Source organism: Cynocephalus volans, chromosome 16 (assembly GCF_027409185.1).
Source record: "Cynocephalus volans isolate mCynVol1 chromosome 16, mCynVol1.pri, whole genome shotgun sequence".
In the NCBI taxonomy this organism is placed as follows: domain Eukaryota; kingdom Metazoa; phylum Chordata; class Mammalia; order Dermoptera; family Cynocephalidae; genus Cynocephalus; species Cynocephalus volans.
Genome location: NC_084475.1, coordinates 14205057 through 14227549, shown reverse-complemented (window position 1 = coordinate 14227549; position 22493 = coordinate 14205057). Strand labels below are relative to the sequence as shown.

Sequence of the window (22493 nt, the reverse complement as noted above, 5' to 3'; positions counted from 1 at the left end):
ATACAGTGTTTATGTTCACACGTACATGCAACCTCACACACTGCACACCAGGCACAGGAGACAAATCTTTGCACCTGTTTATGAGCACCCAAGATCCCACTCTCTGCAGTATGCCCACCCTTCCCTCCCCACAAGGGCCCCAAACCTGCCCACACCTCACACCTGAACCCCTGCGGTACCAAAAGCAGCGCTATGGACAGGAAAGCAGGATCGGCTCTGCCTGACTCCAGAGCTTGAGGTCTGAGTTCATATCCTGCCCTGCCTCTGTCCCTTCCTGGCTGCGTGACCTTTGGCAAGTTAATTAACCTCTCTGAGCCCATTGGAGCAGTTTTTTCGGTTGTAAAACGTGTGAAATAACGACCAACCTCTCATGATCGTTGGATGAATCAATTGATCCAAGGACATGTGGATGTAAATGGATATAAACCCCAAGAGCAGAGAGCAGGGCACATGGTAGTGATGGGTTAGTGGAGGGGGTGATGGGGGTGGTCCGAGTGTGGCATCCCTCTTCTGCGTGGTCATCCTGTCTGCGTCGTCCTTCTGTGGCCACTGCTCCCAACCCAGGAGCTGGGCAGTCCCTGAGGTGGAGCTCCGGCCCCCAATCCGTCCTTACACTCTTTCCCCTGCAGACATGGGGAGCTTTGAGGAGGGTGAGAAGCACCAGAGCGTCTCCCACGGAGAAGCCGCCGTCATCCGTGCCCCACGCATCGCCAGCTTCCCCCGGCCGCAGGTGACCTGGTTCCGGGATGGCCGCAAGATCCCACCCAGCAGCCGCATGTGAGTGTCCCGCTCTGGGGGGATCCTGACCGTGGAAGGGGGGGGCTAACCCTGGGGGAGGAGATTTGGGGCCAGGTGGAGTCCCCCAGATGCTGAGGAGGGTCGTCTCTGCAGAAGCCTCTTTCAGCTCTTCTGGGACATCTTCAGACTGGGGACCTCCCAGGGTGTCGACAGAAGTTTGGCTTTGCAGAAAGTCTGACTTTCTCGGAAACTGCGTGCAAGGACTTAAGAGGACGAAACCAAGGCTCGTCCCCTCCCCGGGGAATCCCAGGGTGCTGCCTGTACTCTCTGCTAAAGAATAATTCTGCCTCCCAGAGCACTTAAAAAACCCAAACAGGCACATACAGAGGTGCCATCACCATGGTTACCAGCCCAGGACTCAGGCCCGCAGTGCGAGGGGGACATCGTGTGGGTGTGGCCGGCTGTCCACTGGTGGGTGAGGGCTGCGTGTGTTTGGGCTGTGAGGAGGAGGTGGCTAGGGGAGGCCTGGGGTCGGGGAAACACAAGGCCTTTCGGGGTTCACAAGGACCCCTCTGTGTGCCCCCTGGTGTTGGCTGTGGCAGCCTGGCTTGTGGGCAGGCGTGATGGAGCCAAAGCCCGCACCTCCACAGAAGGCGTGGAGCAAAGCATTTCCTCCCAGGACAGGCCTGCCCTCCCGGCCCTTCCCATCCCCCTTGGGGTCAGGAGCCAGCCGGGGCTTCCCTCTTTGTGATTCTATCTTGCCCCTGCTCCCAGAAGACCACCCCTCTCCTGACCATCTCCAGCTGCCGTGTAGACTTCATGGAGCCCGTGCTAGTCTCTGGACCCTGTGCAGGGAGTGGAGAAATAAATGGACAGTTCTTGCCTTTGGGGAGCATTGTCTAGTGAGGGAAGCATAACAGCAATAACATGGTAATGTCATGGTAATAACAGTGGTGGCCGCTTATTGAGTGGCTGCTGTGTTCTCAGGACACTGCTAGGCACACTGCAAACATCCCCTCCCCTCCAGGACAGCTGCTGCACCATGAGGAAGGGGACCCTCTCAAATCTCATTCTGTTTCTTGTCCCTGAAACACAGGCTCAAAAAATAGGTATTGAATGAGTGGCCTTCACAACAACCAACTGAGGTGGCTGATTTTATTCCCATTTTAGACAATAAAGTGAATCTCCCAAAAGTTTGCTACTTTACCAGATCTCACACAGCTGGTACGTGGTGGAGCTGGTTCCAGCCCTGCCGACTTCAGACTTAGGGTCTTTAATTCTTGTCCTATGTGAAAAATATGTGAGAACAGACACACAGCCGTGATGAAGTGGTTGTACTTGTGAAGAACTAATCCTGGTGCCGTGATTCTCAACTGGCCACCTGTTGAAATCATTTGGGAGTCTTGAAATATGTTCATCATTGGGTTCTCTCCTGAGGCATTTTGATTTCGTTGAAATGGGGTGTAATTTGGGCATCAGAATTTTTTAAAGCTTCCCAGGTGATTCTAAGGTGCCACCAGGGTAGAGAAGCACTGTGCTGTTGTGTATCAGCTGTACACAGCCACATAAAGGCTGCATAACAAACATCTCTGTGACTTGAAACAATAAGCATTATTTTTCTAATGAGTCTATAGGTTGAAGATTTAGGCTGGGCTTGGCCAGGCGGTTCTGGTCTTGCTGGGCTCTCTCATTTGTCTGAGGCCAGCTGGCTATTGACCAGTCTGGACTGGCCTCAGGCTCACATGTCTCATCGTCCCCCCAGCGAGCCCTAGCATGTTCTCTTGGCAATTGCAGAGGAGTAGAAATATACATTTTTTTCAAGCCTCTGCTGACATCTCATTGGCCAAAGCAAGGACATAGCAAAACTCAGATCTAGAGGCAAGGAAGTAGACTCTGCCTCATGAGCGAGAGGACCTGCAAAGTCATGTGGCAACACGGGGTGTGGATACAGAGCAGGGTGAAGAATTGGAGTAGAACCCCGGGCTGGCAGGGGGACTCATGCTGTGAGTCAGAGCATGCCCTGTTAGGCCCAACTAAGGTTCAATAAAACCAGCAGAGCATGGTTAATCCTTAATGTGATATTGAGATTATGTTGTAGAAGAAGGATGCTCTGCCACACAGGTGCCGGACAGGTAGATGAGTTCCAGCCTGATACTAAATCCCTTTCTGAAGTTATTCCACGTGCCCTATTGTAAGCCGAACAACTGGTAGTGGCTGCCTGGATCACTGTGTTGAGAAGGATTCTGAGACCCCATCCAGACTCAGGGAGGAGCATCGTGAGTGATCAGCAATGTCCACCGTGCTGTGGGCTCTGACCTCTACACTTGCTGTGGCACATGAAACCCTTTCTCATCTCCCAACCTCACTCCCATCATCTCTTTCCTAACACTTCCCACCTCCTTTTCTTATTCCTGGCCTCTACTCACCCTTTTTGCTCCCAGCACTCCCTGGCACCAGGACAGAGCAACCTTGGCCTGCACGGGCACACCCACCTTCCCTGGGTGGCACACCCCCTAGCCCCAGTCCACGCCCACAGCACCCCTACTGCACATGATAGAACACTGTGGTGGTTTTATCTTGGCAATTACAGAGGATTAATATTCAGAACCGAGCAGAAAAGGCCCCTGGAAGCAAATTCCCTGGTGTGTGTGTGTCGGAGATATGGATCTGACCAGGCTATGGGCCGGAGCACAGCACAGGTTACAAAGGTGCCGCTGTCTACAGGGGGTTGTCCTCACAGCCAAGCCGAAACAGGGATCAGTCACACCTCACCGGTGCCCTGGTGCTCATTGTTGAAAAGAAGGCAAGATTCCCAACAGAGATGCCTGCTGCAGGCTTTGGGCACATGCTAGGATGGCTTATTTTATTCTTAATTAAAAGATCAGTTGGGCCCCATGGAGCTGAGAAAAAGGGGCAGGCTTAATAGAAGCAGTGGGTGGAGGGTGGGGCTGGGGCTGGGCCAGTCAGAGGAGTGGGAAAGGGCAAGGCCTAGAAGTTAGAACCAGGGCGTGTGGCTAAAAAATATAACCAGCCCCTGCCTGCAAGTTGAGCCCTGCCGGCTGTGCCCCCTGAGAATTCTCCATGCAGCCTCTTTCAGTGTGGGAGCATCTCGATGCACTGGGCTGCAAGCCCTCCTGTGTGACAGAAAGAGCTGTGTGCACTTTGGCAGTGAAGTGCAGTGACGGTCCCTGTCTGTCTATCAAGGGGACAGTCACCAAGCAGAGGGCTATCAGCCCAGGGACCTTCCTTCACCACCTGCTGGGAGGGAGGGAATGTCAGAAGGCCCTTCTGCCGCCTGCTCCACTCCACATTGGAAAGTCGAACCCAGGCTCATCGGTCTTAGTCTGGGGAGCTTCCCCTCCAGGTACTAGTGAGTGCAGCACTAGCTGCAATAACAGATAGACCCCCAGTCTCAGTGACTCACACATAGAAGTGATTTCTTGCCCATTTGAAGTCCTCGCATGAGTGGGGTGGAGAGGGGTGCTCTCCTCCACACAGTCATGCAGGGTCCTGGCTGGTGGGAGCTTTGCCATCACAGCACAAGCCTTCCCAGTTTTCCTTCCAGAGCAGGGAGAGAGAGGATGTGAAGATTGTGCAGGAGATGGACAGATCCAGAAGCAGTGCACATCTTTTCCTCCATATCCCACTAGCTCAGCCTCACTACCCCACCTGGATGCAGGGGAGGCTGGGAAGCGTGTCCTTGTCTTCCCAGCAACTGCAGAGCTCTGTAGAAGGCGAGCCCAAGACTGAGGGGACAGCTGGCCATCTCTGCCTACTCCATGGGCCTCTCCGAGAACAGGCTGTCTCAACCACAGCTCTGTTGACATTTGGGGCCTGATCATTCTTCCTCATCGGGGCTGCCCCGTGCATTGTAAGATGCTTGCTTGGCAGCATGCCTGGCCTCTGCCACTAGTTGTTAGTAGAACCCCCACAGCCATGACAACCAGAAGTTGTCCAGGCATTGGAAAATGCCCCCTGGAGGGCAAAAATCACTCCTGGGTGAGAACCACTGACTATAGAAGGGTTGATCATAATATAGACAAAATATTGCTAAAGTAGAGAATGGGGTGGGGAGCCTTCCTGGTCAAGGAGAGAAGAAATTGGAGGTGGGAGCCGTCTTCTCTGAAGCCCAAAAGGGGGCTCAGGACAGGCGGGTGAACTAGAGAGTGGGCCAGGCCACGCCTGGTTTGTCCATTGGAAGCTTCATCAAAACCACTTCTACAGTGACCTTGGCAATGGGGTGGCTGAGAAAGCTGCGACCCCAATGGTCCCAGTGTACTGCCGCTCATGAGAGTCCCCCAGTCCTGAAACTGGATTCTGTGCCAGGTAAGGGCTGTGTGCCAGGCAGGGGCTGCTGGGCGGCCTTGGACCAAATGGGGAAAGAACAGAGCAGCGGTAGGAATCAGAATCCTTCAACCTCAGGGCTAGAAGACATCTTAGCAAACAACTGCTTTCACCCCTTACACAGATGAGGAAACTGAGGCCCAGCAAGGAGAAAGTTGCATGCTCCCTAGAGGCTGGGCCAAAGCTCCATTCCAGAGCTTACCCCCTGCCCCAACCAGAGCCCTGTGTGGGGAGGACCCACAGCCCAGCTGCCCTTCCCCCAACCACGATCACCCCCACACACTACACCAAAGGACAAGGGCCCCCGCAGGAGACTCCTAGAAGGGGACATGGTCACCATCCCTGTCCCATTTTGTCACATAAAATATTTTAGCCTGGTTCTGGGCCCACCTCTTATCACTTCATTAGCTGGAGGTTAAAAGAGCTCTCCAGAAAAAATAAAAGAGACATCGTTAGGGTACCTAGGAACTGGGGGCAGGAGGGCTTGCTTGCTTCTCTCCCAGAGCCCTGTTGATGGTGTGAGTCTCAGCATGTGAAGCATGAAAACCAGGAGAGAGTGAAGGAAAAAAAAAACAAAACAAGCCAGCACACCCAGGGTGGGAGAGAGCCGGCCGGAGAAGCATTAGTGGGAATGTTTATTTGAGAGCCTGTTTAAAACTCTGTAACATTCACCTAATGGGAAAATTTGAAAAGAATTCAACTGGATTTGTCCTTGTTAAACTAACATTAAGGATGTTTAACAGCTGTCTCGGGCACATCACATTAAAATCCGGAGATAGACTTGACAAACTAATGGTTTTGTTTGTCATCGGGAGAATGGGCGGAGGGGGGACTGGCAGAGCCGGCGTGGGCAACGCTCCCGGCGCTATTTCACCCACATTTAATGGGGATCCCGGCTTCCTGCCTGGAGCCCGGGCCTGCTGAGAGGCTGCGTGAGGGGAACCCAGCAGAGGGAACGGGGCTGGGGACACGTAGCCCGTCTCTGTGCCCCGCAGCACAGCCTGACTGCTGGTCCCACCCCTGCTGATCAACTCCAGGGGGGTGGAAGCTGGTACCCAAAGAGGGGCCTGGAGGGAGGAGTGTCTATGTGACAGGTGACAGGTGACCTGTGGCCTTTGAGTCACCCTAAATAAATTTAGGATGAGGGTGAAGACACCAATTCTGGAAGGGTCCTGCTCATTTCTAAATTCATGACCGTCGCTCACCCGCTCACTGTCATTCACTCATTCATTCTGCGAACATTTAGGTGTCTGGACCCTCGTGATGCAGAGATCACCACATGCACAGCTATCGATGCTGTGACATGGGAAAGGGCAGAATTTCACTGGGGCTCGTGGGAAAGACCCCTAGCCCAGCCTTCAGGTGGGGGCTGGGAAAACTTCATGTGGACGGTCTCAGCCTCCGGCTATGAAAAGGCTGTATTTGGGTCTGATTGACAGCACCAGCGTCGTGTTGGGGGTTCTCTGAAAATGGATCAGGGCTGGAGTTAGGCAGTAAGGGGTCAGGAAGGTGGTCTGGAGGAGGGGCTCCAGGAGGCAGGTGGAGACAGGTGGAGACGAGGAGGTATGGTCAGGCCACCTGCCTCAGTTTCCCATTCCCACCCCCTAGAGGCTCAGAGCCCCTTGGACCCTGGTCAGAAGAGTCCTTTTTCTCTTCCCAGAGCCATCACGCTGGAGAACACCCTTGTCATCCTGTCCACGGTGGCTCCCGACGCGGGCCGCTACTATGTGCAGGCTGTTAATGACAAGAACGGGGATAACAAGACCAGCCAGCCCGTCACTCTTGCTGTGGAGAGTAAGTAAGCAGCAGGACCTGGGGCCGATCACGGACTGGGTCATTAAATCTCGGCAATGGTGCTCCAGGGGCTCATTGGGAAGATGGAATGGTAGAGGGACGTGGAGGCTGGGGGCGGCAGGGGAGGAGCCCTCCCACAGCTGGGGTGGGCATGCCAGGGCAGAGACGAGGAGGGACTGAGCTCTGGAGCCCTTTCCCATGACAAATCTGAGCTCCCGCATCAGGAGAGAGGACCGTTCTCAGGGCCCCTGAGGCCTGGGGAGGGGTGGAACAGAGTGAGAAAGTGTGTGTGCCTGTGTGGATGACAGCTGCCACCAGGGCTCAGGGACAACGGGGGGGGGGGGGGGGGGAGCACACCAAGAGACGGAAGCTTGTTTTTAAAGAAATATACTAACTGCCTCTGCTCAGCTGCCACATGAAAAGCACCGTCTCTGCTCAGAGCCAGGCAGTCCCTACTGATGGGAACACAGGCGCTCTGCCCAGGCCCCTGCCTAAAAGAGCCGCTCTGCCCATCCTGGGAGAGAGAAGCCAAGCTCCCTCCACACTGGCAGAGCACAGCGAGAAGCACATGAAAGGGCGACTCCTCGAGTGTCCTTTATCCCACTGAGACAGAAGCCACACTCCTGTGCAGTGCTGGAGATGCTGGGGTGTCCTCCCTGACCTCCCTCCCTGCTCCATCTCCAGAGTAGAGAAGATGGGCTGGGGTGGCTGGGGCGGGAGCCCAGGCCCCCAGGCTAGGAGTCCCAAACTACGGTGGGGTGAGACCAGAGCTTCCTGCAGCAGCTGAGTGGTGACACAATCTGGGGGCACAGATGCTCCCGTCCCTCCACATCTGTACAGCTCCTGCTCGCACAGCAAGTCTCATTTATCATCTGTGGTCGCCCTGGTATGCACCCACCAGCAGCAAAGTGAGGGTGCAGGAAAGCATAGGGCCTTCCCGTGCCTTTCCTCCATTCCCAGCCTCTCTCTGCCAGTGCCTGGAGAGCCCAGAACATTCCCAACCTCTGATCTCTCCATTCCTGGGCCTCCCAAGCTCCAGCAGGGCCCTTTCCCATTTTCCTAGTTACCTCCTTCATCTAACCCGGGTTCCCGTCTACACAGAAAGAAATCTGGAGGCAGGAAGGAGAGCTCCATTCTGGATCCTGACCCATCAGGGTCATTGTGTAATCTCTGACATTGATCTGGGCCAGGGTCTCAGTCAAGTCCCAGCAGCCTGAGACCCAGGTATGGCCAGGGGGTGCTGTTTCTGTAGGAAAAAGGAACTCAGTCATCAGAGGGAGATGCTTTTCCCCATGTATTTTCTAGTGATCAGGCTACCTGGAGTCTTGTGGAATCTGGCCATTTGGTAAGAGGCAATGTCGGAGATACTGGAGTGGTTTAGAGTCAAAGCCAGGCATCTTCCTGGGTGACTCAGTTTCCCCTGAGACCCGAGGTGAGGGAGCCTTCTCTCTGTGTTCCTCCTCCAGCATCCAGCTCTTTCTTGCAGTAGTTGAACCCAGCTGCTCTCCCGGTGACCATGGGGTCGTTCACTCTCTGGTCCATTTCAAACCACCCCCCCTCACCCCACAACCCTCCTGATCCCCTCTGCCCCTCGGCTTCTACTTTCATATAGTGATTGATTTGTACTGGATCCAGAGCAGAATCAGCTGGTTTTAGCTAATTTCTCCTCCCCCGAGTGTCTGCGCTTCAAAACCCTGCTCCTCCCACTGACACAAATCCAGCCCGCCTGTCTGCCAGCCACTTTATGAGGAGCAGTTGCCACTTTGTCTACTGCCAACTCCAGGTCCCCTCACCCAGGCCTCACCCCTCCCTCCGTCACCACTCCCTCCCCACCCCTCTCTCCACCTGTCCTCTGCACAGGGCAGTCTGGCTCCTCAGCAGCCCTCACGGGGAGCCCATGTTCTCTGGACATGGAGAAGGAAAGAACAAGGCCAGTGACCCCAGGAGCTGCCCCCTGCCCAGGGTAACCCTCACACGGATTGTCACAGCTCCTAAAAACTCCATGCCTGGGTCGTGGCTCCCCACCTGTCCATGAGAGCTGCACCATCCCATGGAAATATAACGTGAGCCACACGAGTAATCTCAAGTTTTCCAGTAGCCCCATTCTTTATAAAATAGAAAGAAATAGGTAACATTAATTTTGTTCATATATTTTTTTTAACCCAATATGTCCAAATACTATCCTTTTAACGTACAATCATGTACAAAATATTAATGAGATATATTACATCGGTTTGGGGGGTACTAAGTCTTTGAAATCTGTGATTATTTTACACTTACAGCACATCTCAATTCGGATGCTAAATTTCATCTAAAGTATTTGATCTGTATTTAGACTTAATAGAATTCACATCTGAAAAGGACAAGTTGTATGCCCGAGGTGTTCCACAGGTACTTAAAAGTGCTCTAATGACTGAACTGGGGATCCATTTTTAATTAAATATTAATTAGTTAAAATTAAATCACATTGAATCAAAGGGGCACCAGCCACTTTTCAAGAACTCGATAGACACATGTGGCCCTTGGCCCCGTGTTGGATGGCACAGGTCACAAGGCCTGGATACCCTGGGCTCCTGGTGGCTGGAGGACAGGAATCTGGAAGCCTGCCCAGGAGACGGGGGTGGCTAACATTGCTGCCCCACCTGGTGTGTCCTGTGATCCCTGAGCCTCAGTTTCCTCATCTGTAAAGTGATGCCTGTGGCAACGCTAGGAGGATTACATGAGGTGACTCAGGGAGAACGGATCACAGTAGATGTCTTGTTATGGCTGTTATGTAATTGCACCTGGGGCAGTGGGATCCAGCTTGGCCCCTGTGTGGGGAGCCCCCTATGCCTCTTCCTACCCCAGGCCCCATCCATGTCAGGAGCTCACGTGGAAGACACCCCTCTTCCTTGCTTGGGCTTGCCTGTGATTTTCGTGGCTTCACCTCTGGGGCCCTGTTCCCTCCAATGTCCCACATGGGCTGGAGCAACCTTCATCTGCCAAGATCTGCTCCAGGACCACCCTGTGCTGACTTCATGGTCCCAGCCATGACAGAGTGGCTGAGCCACTGTGACCTTGTCCCAGACCCCATATCTTGGCACCAGCTCATGGCAGGGGTTGGCAGGGACCACAAGGTCCTAAGGGACCCCCATAGGCATGAGCTTGGTATTAAGAGGGGTCCCCAGGCTAAAGACTTCAAGGCCGTCCCCTCACCCTAGTTAGTCACGAGAGACCTGGGGAGAGAGGTAGGTGACTTAGCACAGCCCTCCCAGCACAGAGCACTTGACAGTAAGGCGTGTCCTGCTGAGGGTCAGTCCATGCGACCCCCCGGCTGTCTCTGACGTCCTCAGTCCTACCCTCACGTCACACCAGAAGCCTCCACTGGCAGGGCCCCCATGTCCCGGCCACCGTCCAGGCACTCTGCGGGGCTCACCTAACTCATCTTATAACAATTGTCAGATGCAGCTGAGCAAATCATAGTTGTCCACAGGCCACAGATAAGAAAGCTGAGCAACAGGGGGCCAGAGGGGTTATGTCCTTCACTTCCAGTGACATTCACTAGTACCTGCCAAAACCAGGACTGGGACCCCAGCCCCTCACACTGCAAAGCTGGCACCATGTCATCTCGTGGCTCCGTCCTCGTGGGCTCAGTCTTCCTTCCAGGCTGCTGACCACTGAAGGGCATCCTGTTGTCCCCTTTCTCACTTTGTCAGAAGTCACCAAGACTCACTCCTCCTCCCTCACCACCCTCGGTCTTCGTCCCCGCATCCTGACCTTTGCTAGCTGCCTGCCCTCCAGACGTGTGGCCCTGTTGGCCCCGCTCCCTGGCACCCGCACTCGCTGAGCTTCCAGGGCCTGCCACCTACTCTGTGTTTCTTGCAGTTCTCCCTGCCACCGTCGTCTTCCTCCTCACCGGAGTGACCACACCCAGTGTCTGCTTCTCTGCCCTTGGTTCCTCTCAGTCTCTCCTGTGTCCCTGCTCCCCGGGTCTTGACAGTCTCCTGCTGTCACCTAGCATGTGTGCGCAAGTGGCCACCAGCCCCTGTCACCAGCAGGGCTCCCACCTCGTATCCCTGAACCTCCGCATTCCAACAGCCCGCCACCAGCTCAAGCTCGGCGTGACAAAACCCAAACTGGGCCCCCTTCTTTGAAAACCAGCTCCTCTCGGGCTTCCCCCTTTCCTCTTAAAAAGGGCCCAAACTGTCATCGGGGCTTCTGTCTTCCTCCACCCCCAGACCATCACCACGCCCTGTTGATTCCGTCCTCCTGTCTGTCATCCCCTCTGTTACCACCTAGGGTCAACGTCCATCCCAGAGCCAGATTTGTCAATCCTCAGGAATCTGGCCCCAATCTAACCTCTCCCAATGTAGTCTGCCTTTACTCCCCCAGCAAGAATGGAAAATGGGTTTTGTCTCACATGCCAGCTCTGATCTATTGCTTGCACTGGGTTAAGAAGGATTCTGAGGACCCATCCTGGCTCAGCCAGGAAAAGCTCTATATCCAATCAGCATTTTCTCTTGGAGGTAAAGGGGAGCGGCCCAGGAAGGGGCCGCACGTGAGCCAGGACCCATCACCCCTGCTCTGTGGCTAGCCTCCCTTCATTTGTCCTAGTGCTCTGAGGGCCACCGCGGACCCATCACCCCTGCTCTGTGGCTAGCCTCCCTTCATTTGTCCTAGTGCTCTGAGGGCCACCGCAGCATCGTGTCCACACCCACCCTCACTGAAATGCCTCTTCTCCTCACTTCTCCGAGTCCCATTCAAGTTCCTCCAGCTTCCGTGAAGCCCCCACCCACTCCAGTGCCCAGGCAGTGCTTGAGTGATCTCTTTCTCAGTCCGGAAGCCCCCAAGGGCATGGGACTTTCTCCTCTCAACAGCCTCTGGCCCAGCACTTGGCCTGGGGGTGAGGGGGAGAGGTCTCCTGGCAGGCAGATCCCCAGGAGGGGGGACCATCATTTATGCGTCTGTACTTCATTAAACCTGTCAGCATTGACAGGAATTCCTCCCAGGCCGTGTCCTCCGTGAGGACAGACCCCTGCCTGTCTCGCTCGGTGGGGAATCTCCGGCGCCTGATACACAGCCTGGCACATACCAAGCACTCACCCTGGAAAGATTTGTTGAGCTGGGGACTGAATTCACACAACCCTTAGAGATAGTGATCTTTACTCTCATTTTGCCACTGAGAAAACTGAGATTCAGGCCGGCCCGTGGCTCACTCGGGAGAGTGCGGTGCTGATATAACACCAAGGCCACGGGTTCGGATCCTATATAGGGATGGCCGGTTTGCTCACTGGCTGAGCGTGGTGCTGACAACACCAAGCCAAGGGTTGAGATCCCCTTACCAGTCATCTTTATCAAAAAAAAAAAAAAAAAAAGAAAAGAAAACTGAGATTCAGTGGGATGGTGTAACCTATCAAGGTCACCCGTCAGGACACCTAGAGCCGAAGAAGACTCTGAACTCAGGTCTTCCTGAGCCCCCAGGCTCTCCCTCCTTGGGTCAGGATCCCTGAGCCCCGTGGTCCCCTATGAGCCCCACATGCCTAGGCCCGGGGGCACATGCTTCAGGGTCCCTTGCTGGGTGTCAATCTCCCTCCATTGCTCCCAAGCCAGCCCCAAGGCCCAGGGCAGCCCTCAGCCTCTGTTTTTAATCTCCGCCTGGAGCTCGCCTTCCTGGAAGGTTCTTTGTTTGCCCGGCTGTGCAGTGTGGCGCTCGGCGTGGGCTCTAACTGTCTGTCTCTTCCTTGTGCCCCATTAATCTGGGCCATGGTACCTGCGCGCCCCAGCATGTAATAAACAACTTAGAGCACACTTTTATAGATTCGGCTATATCAGCAGCTTTCAATCCGATCGCTCTTTATGGCACCTACATGAGGCTTTTATATTGTTGCAATTATTTTGCTTTATATGCTTCCTTTCTTTCCACCTTCATTTTATTTTATTTTTTACATTTTATTCGCATTCTTTCTGAGCCTTATCTAGCACAGCCTAGAGTCGAAGTAGGAAGAACTGTCCAGGGATGACCAGGGTGGCCCAGAGCGGCAGTGGGGCTACTGAGTGCCCTCCTCTTGGCCCCATAAAGGACGTCGCATCACTGTCACCCCAGGGTGCTGAGTTTCATTGTGGCCTGCTACCTCCAGAGCCTCCTGGAAAGTGGCCAACTGGATAGATTTGTCGTGACAGAAAAAGTCCTCAGAGGTTGTATTTTCAGGAGCCATGAACCAGGTGTACAGAGAATATTGGAGTTTCTGCCAATATTGGGCCTGTGTGGATCCCCAGAGATAAAAAAACTGGCTACTTCTTTAAGAACTGAAAAAATAAGAAAGGAAATGCTACCACTTCTGTTAGAAGAATTTAGGGTTTGGTTTTTTGTGTTTTGTTTTGCTTTGTTTTTTTTTTTAAATAAAGCCCACTCATGGGGAGTTCTTTTTAATTTCAACCACCAGCCCTGGCAGTTGTACAATGATACAGCTCTAGTTCCATTCATACGTCCACTTAAAAGATGTTTTTGTGCACTTGCTGGATGCCTTATGTTTTTTTGTGCTGGTAAAAGAGGGGTCAGCGTGGGCTGCCATAACAGACTGCCACAGGCTTGAGGCTTAAGCAACAGACATTTATGTTCTCACCATTCTGGAGGCTGGAAGTCCGAGATCAGGGTGCCAGTTTGTCGAGTTCTGGTGAGGGCTCTCTTCCTGGCTTGCAGACAGCCGCCTTCTTGCTGTGTCTTCACATGGTGAAGAGAGGGAGGGAGAGAGCTCTGGTCTCTTCCTCTTCTTATAAGAGCACTAATACCATCATGGGGGCCCCACCCCCATGACCTCATCTAACCCTAATGACCTCCTAAAGGCTCCACCTCCAAATACCATCCCATTGGGGGTTAGGGCTTCAACATATGAATTACTGGGGGACATGATTTAGTCTATAACAAAGACCTGTGAGGTTCCCACCTCAGGAAATGTGTTAGTCTCATATGGCCACTTTAACAAAGTACCACCAACTGGGTGGCTCATAACAACAGGAATTTATTCTTAGTTCTGGAGGCCAGAAGTCTGAAATCAAGGTGTTGCAGGGCCACATGCCCTCTGAAGGCACTAGGGGAGGATCTTTCCTTGTCTCTTCCTAGCTTCTGGTGGTTGCTACAGTCCTTGGCATTTTTGGCTTGCAGACACATCATTCCAGTCTCTGCCCCTGTCTTCATAGGGCTGTCTTCTCTCTGTGGTTCTGTCTAAATTTCCATCCTCTTCAAAGGACACCAGTCATTGGATTTAGGGCTTACCCTCTTTTAATATGACCTCATATTAATGAATTACATCTGCAAAGACCCTGTTTCAAAATAAGGTCACATTCACAGCTGCTGAGTGGGTATGAATTCGGGGGCGTGGGGACACTATTTAACCCAATACAGAGAATTTGCATTCTGGTGGAGAAGGCAGACAGTGAAGTGGTGAACCATCAGGGTAAATCCAGGCGCTGAGAAGGATTTCAAAGGCAAAGGAGCAGAACGAGGTGACAAGGGAGGGAGGATGGGTCACTCTACAGGAGTCGCGGGGAAGGTCTTCGAGGTTGGCAGTGTCTCCAGTGGGCTGTCCCTCGTGTGGTGATTCATCAGCAGAGAAAGAGGAAGGATGAAATAGTCCCAGAGTCGGGGTGCCGAGGTTTGGATCTGGGGCTGCTCTGGTGGCTACCTGCTCCATGCTGTGAGGACAAATGTCTCCCAAGGCATCAGCCTCTAACGGGGCCAGGCAAAGATGGGGTGTCTTGCCTCTTCCCTCAACTAATACCTGACCTCTCCCAGATGTAGGGGGACCCGCAGACCCCATTGCACCCACCATCATCATCCCTCCCAAGAACACCAGCGTGGTGGCCGGGACCTCAGAGGTGACCATGGAGTGTGTGGCCAACGCCAGGTGGGTGGCTCCCCCTCCCTTGCCCCCTGTCACTCCTAGCTCCAGCTGCTACCCCCCAACTCTGGGCTCCGAGGGAAGCACTCACGGTTCAGAAAAGTCTGGAAGCCGTGTTGTATGAGGACCCATGAAAGTGGAGGAGGGACGGTAGGGGAACATGCCTCCTGTTGTCAGGGAGCTGCTGTACACAAGCAGGGCCACCTCATTCTCTGTGGCCCAGCAAGAGAGAGCCAGGACCCAGGCAGAAGTTATGGGGAAGCAGATGTCAGCCCAGGATACCTGGGGCTGGTGGGACGGTCGACTTGCTTCCAACACTTACAGCAGCCCGGAGAGGAGCAGGTCGCCTCTCGAAGCAGAGCCCTCCTTATACACAGGGGGTGCAAGAGGAAGCGTGCGTGGGAGACAGTTCCCACGGTGGTGACGAGTGTGGGCTTTGCAAGAGGCAGACCCGGGTCAGGAGCCATCGCAGCCCCTTCCTCACCCACGCGGCTCTCACCTCTCTCTTAGGAAACATAATTCCTCAGCCTCGTTATGGGCAGACACAGTGCTAAGTGCCTTCCCAAATGACCTTCTTTCTCCTGACAACAACTGCATGGCATAGGTGTCACTACCTCAAAGCCCAGAGAAGGCAAGCAACCTGCCCCACGTCACCCAGCTGGCCAACAGCAGAGTTGAGATGCCCTGAGGCCCCTGCTCACTGCCATGCTCTGGGCCTCAGTCTCCTCAGCTGTAAAATGGGAATGTTCTGAGAAGCACCCTCACCATAAGGGATATAAGTAGAGTGCTGACTCCAGCCTGATCCGACACCCTGTAAATGGTCGATAAAGATACACTGATGCGATGGGAGGGGAGTTAGGCCGATGATCCTGAGGTCACCTCGAGCTGCAGATGCCTGGAGAGCATGTCCCTCTAGCAGTGTTTCTGAAGTAAGCTCCTTGAAACCTTGTTTCTCACAAGTATGGGAAAGGCCTCCAGGGTGCAAGCGGGCACATGAAAAGCCCTGAGAAGTCCTGCAGTGCAGACCTAACTCACTTCAGTCCACGCTTCCAAACGTGCACAACCACAGAACTCCTCTTCCAGGGGACCCCTCGGAACACCTCGTGGAACTGGCACAGACCCACTTTGGAAGGTCTGTGTTTGGGGTCCACCAGGGGCTCAACAGGAGTGCCCAGGCAGACCACATCTCAGTGGGTTTGGGGGTGCAGAGGTCACTCTGCCTGTGTTTCCCCTCTCCAAACATTGGGTATGTCTCCTGTCATTTTCCCTCACCCTTGACTCCTCCTAGTCCCTGATTTATAGCTGGATGGTGTATGGCACACTGGGGCCATTAGAAGAGAGAGGTGCACAGCCTTTCTGCTTTCCTGCCTGGCCAGAGCCACCATGCACTGAACTTTTCCTGCATCACTAGACCCTGTTCCAAGCACTTTGCTTGTGTCAATGCATTCGTCTTCACAACAACCCTGTGGCAGGCATAGTTGCCCCCATTTTACAGATGAGGAAACTGAGGCTCAGAGTGCTAAAGGAACTTGCCCAAGAGCATGCACCTAGAAAGCGGCAGGGAGGTGGGCAAACCCAGGCAGCCTGGAGCCCCAAGCCTGTGCCCCATACCACTCCCTGCCTGTCGCATCTCCAGGAGTCCTTGCAGCTGAACACCTGCCTTCCCTTGCCCCTGCAGGCCCCTGATCAAGCTGCACATCGTTTGGAAGAAGGATGGAGTGACACTGTCGGGTGGCATCAGTGACTACAACCGCCGGCTCACCATCCCCAACCCCACAGGCAGCGATGCCGGCTACTATGAGTGTGAGGCCGTCCTGCGCAGCAGCAGTGTCCCCCCTGTCGCGCGGGGAGCCTACCTCTCTGTGTTCGGTGAGACAGGGTGGGGCTTCTGGGGCTCCCCTCAGGGGTAGAGGCAGCATGGCTAGGGTCCTACTTAAGGGTGACCCCCACAGTGGCTAGATCAAAAGGAGCGTGGATCTGATCCCCTCCCCTGTTCCTTCCTCCTGCAGAACCACCTCAGTTTGTCAAGGAGCCAGAGAGGCACATCACAGCGGAGATGGAGAAAGTGGTGGACATCCCCTGTCGGGCCAAAGGTAGCATGGTGGCATGGATGGAAGGGGACAAGGATCCCAGACGTTCAGCCTCTCTTGTCCTTGTCCAGACATTTCTAAATCCCACCTCCTTCTCAAGGACGCATCACTGAGCAGAGAGTCAGTGCGGCTGTGAGCAGACACCCCAGGAAACAAACACACCAAATTACCATAATCTCAGGCTGCAAATCAACCCATGTTACTATAACTTGAGGGTTACAAATGAACCCAAATTACCGTAATTTCAGGACAGGTGACAGACCCAAATTGCCCATAATTCGAGAGTTGTAGACAGTGCCAAATTACTGTAATATCAGAACCAGCAGACCTTGGGTGCATCTGGCCTGAGCGTGTCTCATAAGCTCTGCCTGTTTTCTGGGCCATTTTGCTCCTTTTCCACCTGCTATTCCTACTTAACCCCCCTCGTCAGAGATCATGAGGAATTGCAACTTTTCCCATCCCGCCTTCCCTCCTTCTGATTCCATTGAGCCAAAAGATGGCCCCGCCAGGTGAAATCCGGGCTGATAAAGGGAAGAGCGTGTACAATGGGACATGGTCCGATACTGAGAAAAGGGGACCATGTAGCTCTGGCAGGATGGAGGACCATACAGAAGGGAACAGATAACAACTCCCCTTCTGAGACCCCAAGAAAGGAACGCAAAGATCCATTCATTCACGAGACAAATATTTTTCATGGGCTTACCACGTGCCGGTGTCATTCTCAGGACTGGGGAGAGAAAAAGGGAACCAAACAACCAAATCCCTGCTAGTTCAGAACTTACATTCTCATGAGGGAGTTGGGCAAACTCATAAACAAAGATTCCTTATTTCATTTCATCTAAAATGCCATGGGTTGTAAGACGCCTCATTATTTTATGTACCACTAAGAAAGAAAAAAGATTGCCAGTTAAATTATGACGTGCTGTCAATTGTCAGACACATCCTGATCTCAGAAACAGTGCAATGCGAAAGAATGGGGGAAATACGGGGTTGTGTAATGTAAGGGTGCAAAAGTGCTGGGAAGGAAAAGCAGACAGGCTCGGGGGGCAGGAGGGAGGGGGTGCTCCTGTGCACAGGGCGTGGGGAACTTCTCTGGGCAGAGACACGGAGGGAGACGGGAGAGGGCTGGGAGATACCTCTGGGAGGAGCGAGCTCTGGCAAGGCTGAGAGGTGGGGGGAGCCCCATTCAGGTCCATGTGCAGACCAGGTGTGGGGGGGTGCTTCTGAATGCCTCCTGAGGAACACCAGCCCCCTCTGCATGCTCTTCAACACAGGGCGCTATGATCAAGTGGGTATGGGCAGCATTTTGCACTTGGAGGTTCCCAGAGCACACAAAGGCTCTGCTAAATATTACAGTAAAAAATGAAAAGTTTGTCCGATCCAGCATTTCCAAGCTAAACTGATCCCAGGACCTTTTCGTTTTCTTGAAACACCTACTGCATCCCAAAGAATTTGAGAATTGCTGCCTAAGAACATCCTCCTCCTCTCCGCACACCAAAGTGGCGCCTCTGAGAAGGTTCTAGAAACCAAGACACATCAGGGGCTGACCCCCTTGCAGACTTCCGACCCCAGCTGCTGCCTGAGCACCCCTCAGAGGTGAGGGGGGAGGGAGGCAGGAGGCAGGCTGATGGTGGGGTCTCACCCACAGGTGTGCCACCACCCTCCATCGCCTGGTACAAGGATGCAGCCCTGGTGGAGGTGGAGAGGCTGACCCGCTTCCGGCAGCGTGGCGATGGGGGCCTCCAGATCAGCGGGCTGGTGCCCGATGACACCGGCATGTTCCAGTGCTTCGCCCGCAATGCAGCCGGCGAGATGCAAACCTCCACCTACCTGGCCGTCACCAGTAAGTGGGGCCTTCCCTTGTCCTGGCCCCAAGCCCCACCTGCCCAGGGTGCAGCTTTCCTCCAAGCCAAAGATCCTCTTGGGGACAGAATGCTCCACTGTGCAGAGACAGGGTCGCAAAGACGGTCCCTTGTCCAGCAGCCTGGGTGGCGCTAGCCAGTTACACCCACTTCTACACTTCTGCAGCTCTGAGCCCAGAGGAAGCCTCCAGCCTCTGGAAATCCCCTCCAATGTCCTGGAGCCAAGGACTGGTTCCCTGGCTCTTTGAGAAAAGGAGCTATGAAACTCCAGGTTCCAGCTCTGACCTCTCGACTCTCCCTGGGTTCCCGTGCGGGACTGGAGCAATCCCATCCCAGGCGAGAGGGTCTGCTCTGCTCTTGTTTCCAAAGGAAAGAATCAGCATCTTTATCTTAGTTCCCCCTTGTGCAAATCCCTTTCCCATCTTGGGGTCTCTTTTAGGGACTCTAATAGCTGCTTTGCTGGTTAGTGGAGCTGGTTCAGCCATCAAAGATGATACCGTGAGTGACTGTGCTGAGCAGACAGAGGTCTGTGCACGTGCAAAGTACTAGCGGTCCCTTTGTATCAGCAGCACAGCATGTGCAGGGTCCTCCTTGAGCCCTGCAGTGTCCGTCCTCCAGACCCACAGGGGCCAGCAGACTGGGCACCACAGGGCAGAGGGAGCTGGGTTCACCCCAGCGGCGGCTTCCAAGGGGCTGCCATCTTGCTTTCGCTTCTCGTAAGTGCAGGTGAATTTAGTCCCTATTTCGCGTTGCTCCCATACCCATTTGACAAGATCGTTCCTTGAGTGCTGGGATTAGGGAAGAGGGACCCAAAGCAAGGAAGTTGTACTCTTGTAATGATGCTTGAGGAATCACGGCTCAACCAGCTGAATGAAGCTGTCCGAGGCGGGGCCTTCTAGAAAGTGGTCTTCTATTTGCCGTCACTTTTTTCTTTTAAGAAGTGAGAGCCTCGGTTTCATGTTCAATGAAGAATGAATCATGTTTACCTTATCATGGAGGGTGTGAGCTGCCCTCTGGGGTCCTCGGTTTCCCCCAAACAGAAGCCTGAGAATCAAGGCAGAGTGGAGACTGGTGTCACCTGGGTCCTGTCACAGGGAGTGCAGGGAGCCCTCGTGGGCCCAAGAGGTTTCTTCCCAACACTGGGGCCCCATCGGGGTGCCTGCATCCTTCCCTGCAGGGCGACCCACAGCAGCCAGAACAGCAGGGGAGGATGAGAACCTGCCCCTGTGTGGGCTCAGGGGCCCCTGGCTCTCTGGTTATAGGAGCTCCTCCCAGGTTGTGGCTAAGAGGCCCCACTGTCTCTGTTTGCAGGCATCGCCCCCAACATCACCAGAGGCCCCTTGGACAGCACAGTGATCGACGGCATGTCAGTGGTACTGACGTGTGAGACTTCGGGGGCACCCCGGCCGGCTATCACTTGGCAGAAAGGTAGATGGGATGGACCCTCTTCAGAGGGTGTGGCCATGTGACAGCTTAGGACAGTCTTCAGAACTAGGATCTGGAGCCAGCCAGGTTGGGTTCTCCATGACAGTTGTAAAGGTCATGCATGCCCAACCTAAGAGGGCATCTTTCACATCACAGTATGCACTGCATGCCACCTTGCTGGGCTCAGGGCCCAGCTCTGCATCTTCCAAGACCTGTGACCTCAGGTGAATTATCAACTCACTCCGAGCCTCAGGCTCCCCATTTGTAAACTGGGGACAATAATATACTTACCTCAAGGTGGTACGAAGACTAGATGATAACACGCGTGTGAAGGGCCTGCACGATCTGGGAAGAGGTGAAGCCCAGTAAATGATGTATGTTTGATTAATATAGTGGTGGTGGCGGTGGTGGTTAGTGCAGGCAGGAGGCTCTTTCTCCTCCCCCAGGCAGCTCAGACGGCCCCAGAGGGCCCCAGACGGCCTGGCCAGCAGAGCCCAAGCTGCTTCCTAGTCCATCCTCCCTGCATGTGTCCTCTGCTCTGTGCTCACACACTCACCTTCACAGCTCTCCCTGGTGTACACACGTGTGCACACACGCACGCACACCTGCAAGACCCTGCTCAGACACACCTTCTCCACAGGACCCACCGCCCTGGTCCCCCTGGCCTCCCCACGTCCCCTCCCCGCTTCCCTCCCGACCTCCTCACAGACCCAATAACCTGCTTACGCACTTCATGACTGCTATCCTCCCCGAAGTCAGGGTCCTTCCATGCTTTTGTCCACTGCCCTCTCCCCAGGGCCCGGAACAGACTTTGGCACCTGGTAGGTGCTCGATAATCATTTGTGGAATGAAGGTGGGCACTCCCAGGCACGTGCCCAGACATGGAAATACACAGGCCTGCCTGACACACTCACTAGTTCAGTGTGCCCTCACACATGTGCAAATGGACCTTCCGACCTCACAGTGGACAGTCCCCTCTGCACGGAGCGGGGACTCTCACTACAATAGACATAGTCACGAAAACCTACAAACTCAGGCTCACTCCTGCACATGCGCTCTCTCTCTGGCCAGGACCCCTCCCTTGCCTCCCACCACGGGGCCAGGCACCAGGCCTCCCTAGGTCCCACTGCAGAAGGAGGGCTGTCCTGACCAGGGTTGTTGGTGGGGGACACCCATGTCTCTCTTCACCCCACCCCGACTCCTTGCCTCTCCCACCCATCACTTTCCTCCGCTCCCTTGAAGGTGACTCTCCAGAACCATCCTGCTGCAGAATGCCTGTCACCACCTTGTCAGAGCTGTCCCCCCCTCCCCGGACCAGATGCCAGCTGCCTCCCAGGGCTGTGCCTGGCTGCCACTCACCAGCATAAGGACACAGTGAGGGACCATCTCTGGTGAAGGGCAGACAGCGTGTTGGGTGGAGAAGTGTCAGGAGACCTGGGCTCCAGGCTGCCTGCTCTGTGCCCTGTGCCCCAGTGCCCATCACCAAGCCAGAAACCTGTTGGGGCCTCAGTCCCCATCCTCGCCCCCACCACCACCCGCCCTCCCAGCCCTCTAGTGTTTCCAGAGCTGGGAGCCTCCAGAGATCTGCCCGCAGCAATGTCAGGGTCCCCAGGGGCCGTAGGCTGAGCCCTGCCTGTGTCACCCACAGGGGAGCGCATCCTGGCCAGTGGCTCAGTCCAGCTGCCCCGCTTCACGCTCCTGGAGTCTGGCAGCCTGCTCCTCAGCCCCACGCACATCTCCGACGCAGGGACCTACACCTGTCTGGCCACCAACTCTCGGGGGGTCGACGAGGCCTCAGCAGACCTGGTCGTATGGGGTGAGTGTGCAGAGCCAAGGGCTTTACACGGCTGTGCATGCGTGTGTGTGTCCCTGCAGGTGCTGATGACACAGGAGCACCTACAGGGCACGCACACCACCAGCCTCTCAACGTCCATGTGTCTGTCCCAGTCAGAGCTCTTCTTATCAGAAGGACAGTGACAAATTAACTCAGAGGCCAGGGACCAGAAAGGCGAAGGTTCTGCTAACGATGCCTCATGAGTGAGAGTTTTTCTATGCTTGACTGAGCTGAGAGGACATAGAGGTGACAGGAGAGCTATCTTCACGTACCTTAGGGTGGAGATCGGCAAGTTTTTTCTATAAATGGCCAGATAGAAAATATTTTAAGCTTTGTGGGCCAGATAGTCTCTGTCGCAATTATTCAATTAACTTCTGTTATATCAAGACAGCAGCCATAGATGATACGTAACCCAGTGGGTATGGCTGTGTTCCAGAAAAGTCACCTGCCGGATTTGGCCCCAACTTGTAGTTTACTGACCCTTGCTATAGGTGAACTTCTCAAGCCTCTTCCAACTTGAGATCCACTC

General features: G+C 54.4%; 1 protein-coding gene across 1 annotated transcript in view; it reads left to right on the top strand.

Moving 5' to 3' along the window:
• SDK2 (sidekick cell adhesion molecule 2) overlaps positions 1-22493 on the top strand; it is a 139585-nt gene that overhangs the window by 43914 nt on the left and 73178 nt on the right. Inside the window, exons 3-10 of the mRNA XM_063080367.1 lie at positions 630-777; positions 6743-6876; positions 14648-14759; positions 16432-16622; positions 16763-16846; positions 18492-18686; positions 20017-20133; positions 21779-21946. Coding sequence (XP_062936437.1) covers positions 630-777; positions 6743-6876; positions 14648-14759; positions 16432-16622; positions 16763-16846; positions 18492-18686; positions 20017-20133; positions 21779-21946 — 1149 coding nt within the window. The remainder of the gene's footprint in view (positions 1-629; positions 778-6742; positions 6877-14647; positions 14760-16431; positions 16623-16762; positions 16847-18491; positions 18687-20016; positions 20134-21778; positions 21947-22493) is intronic.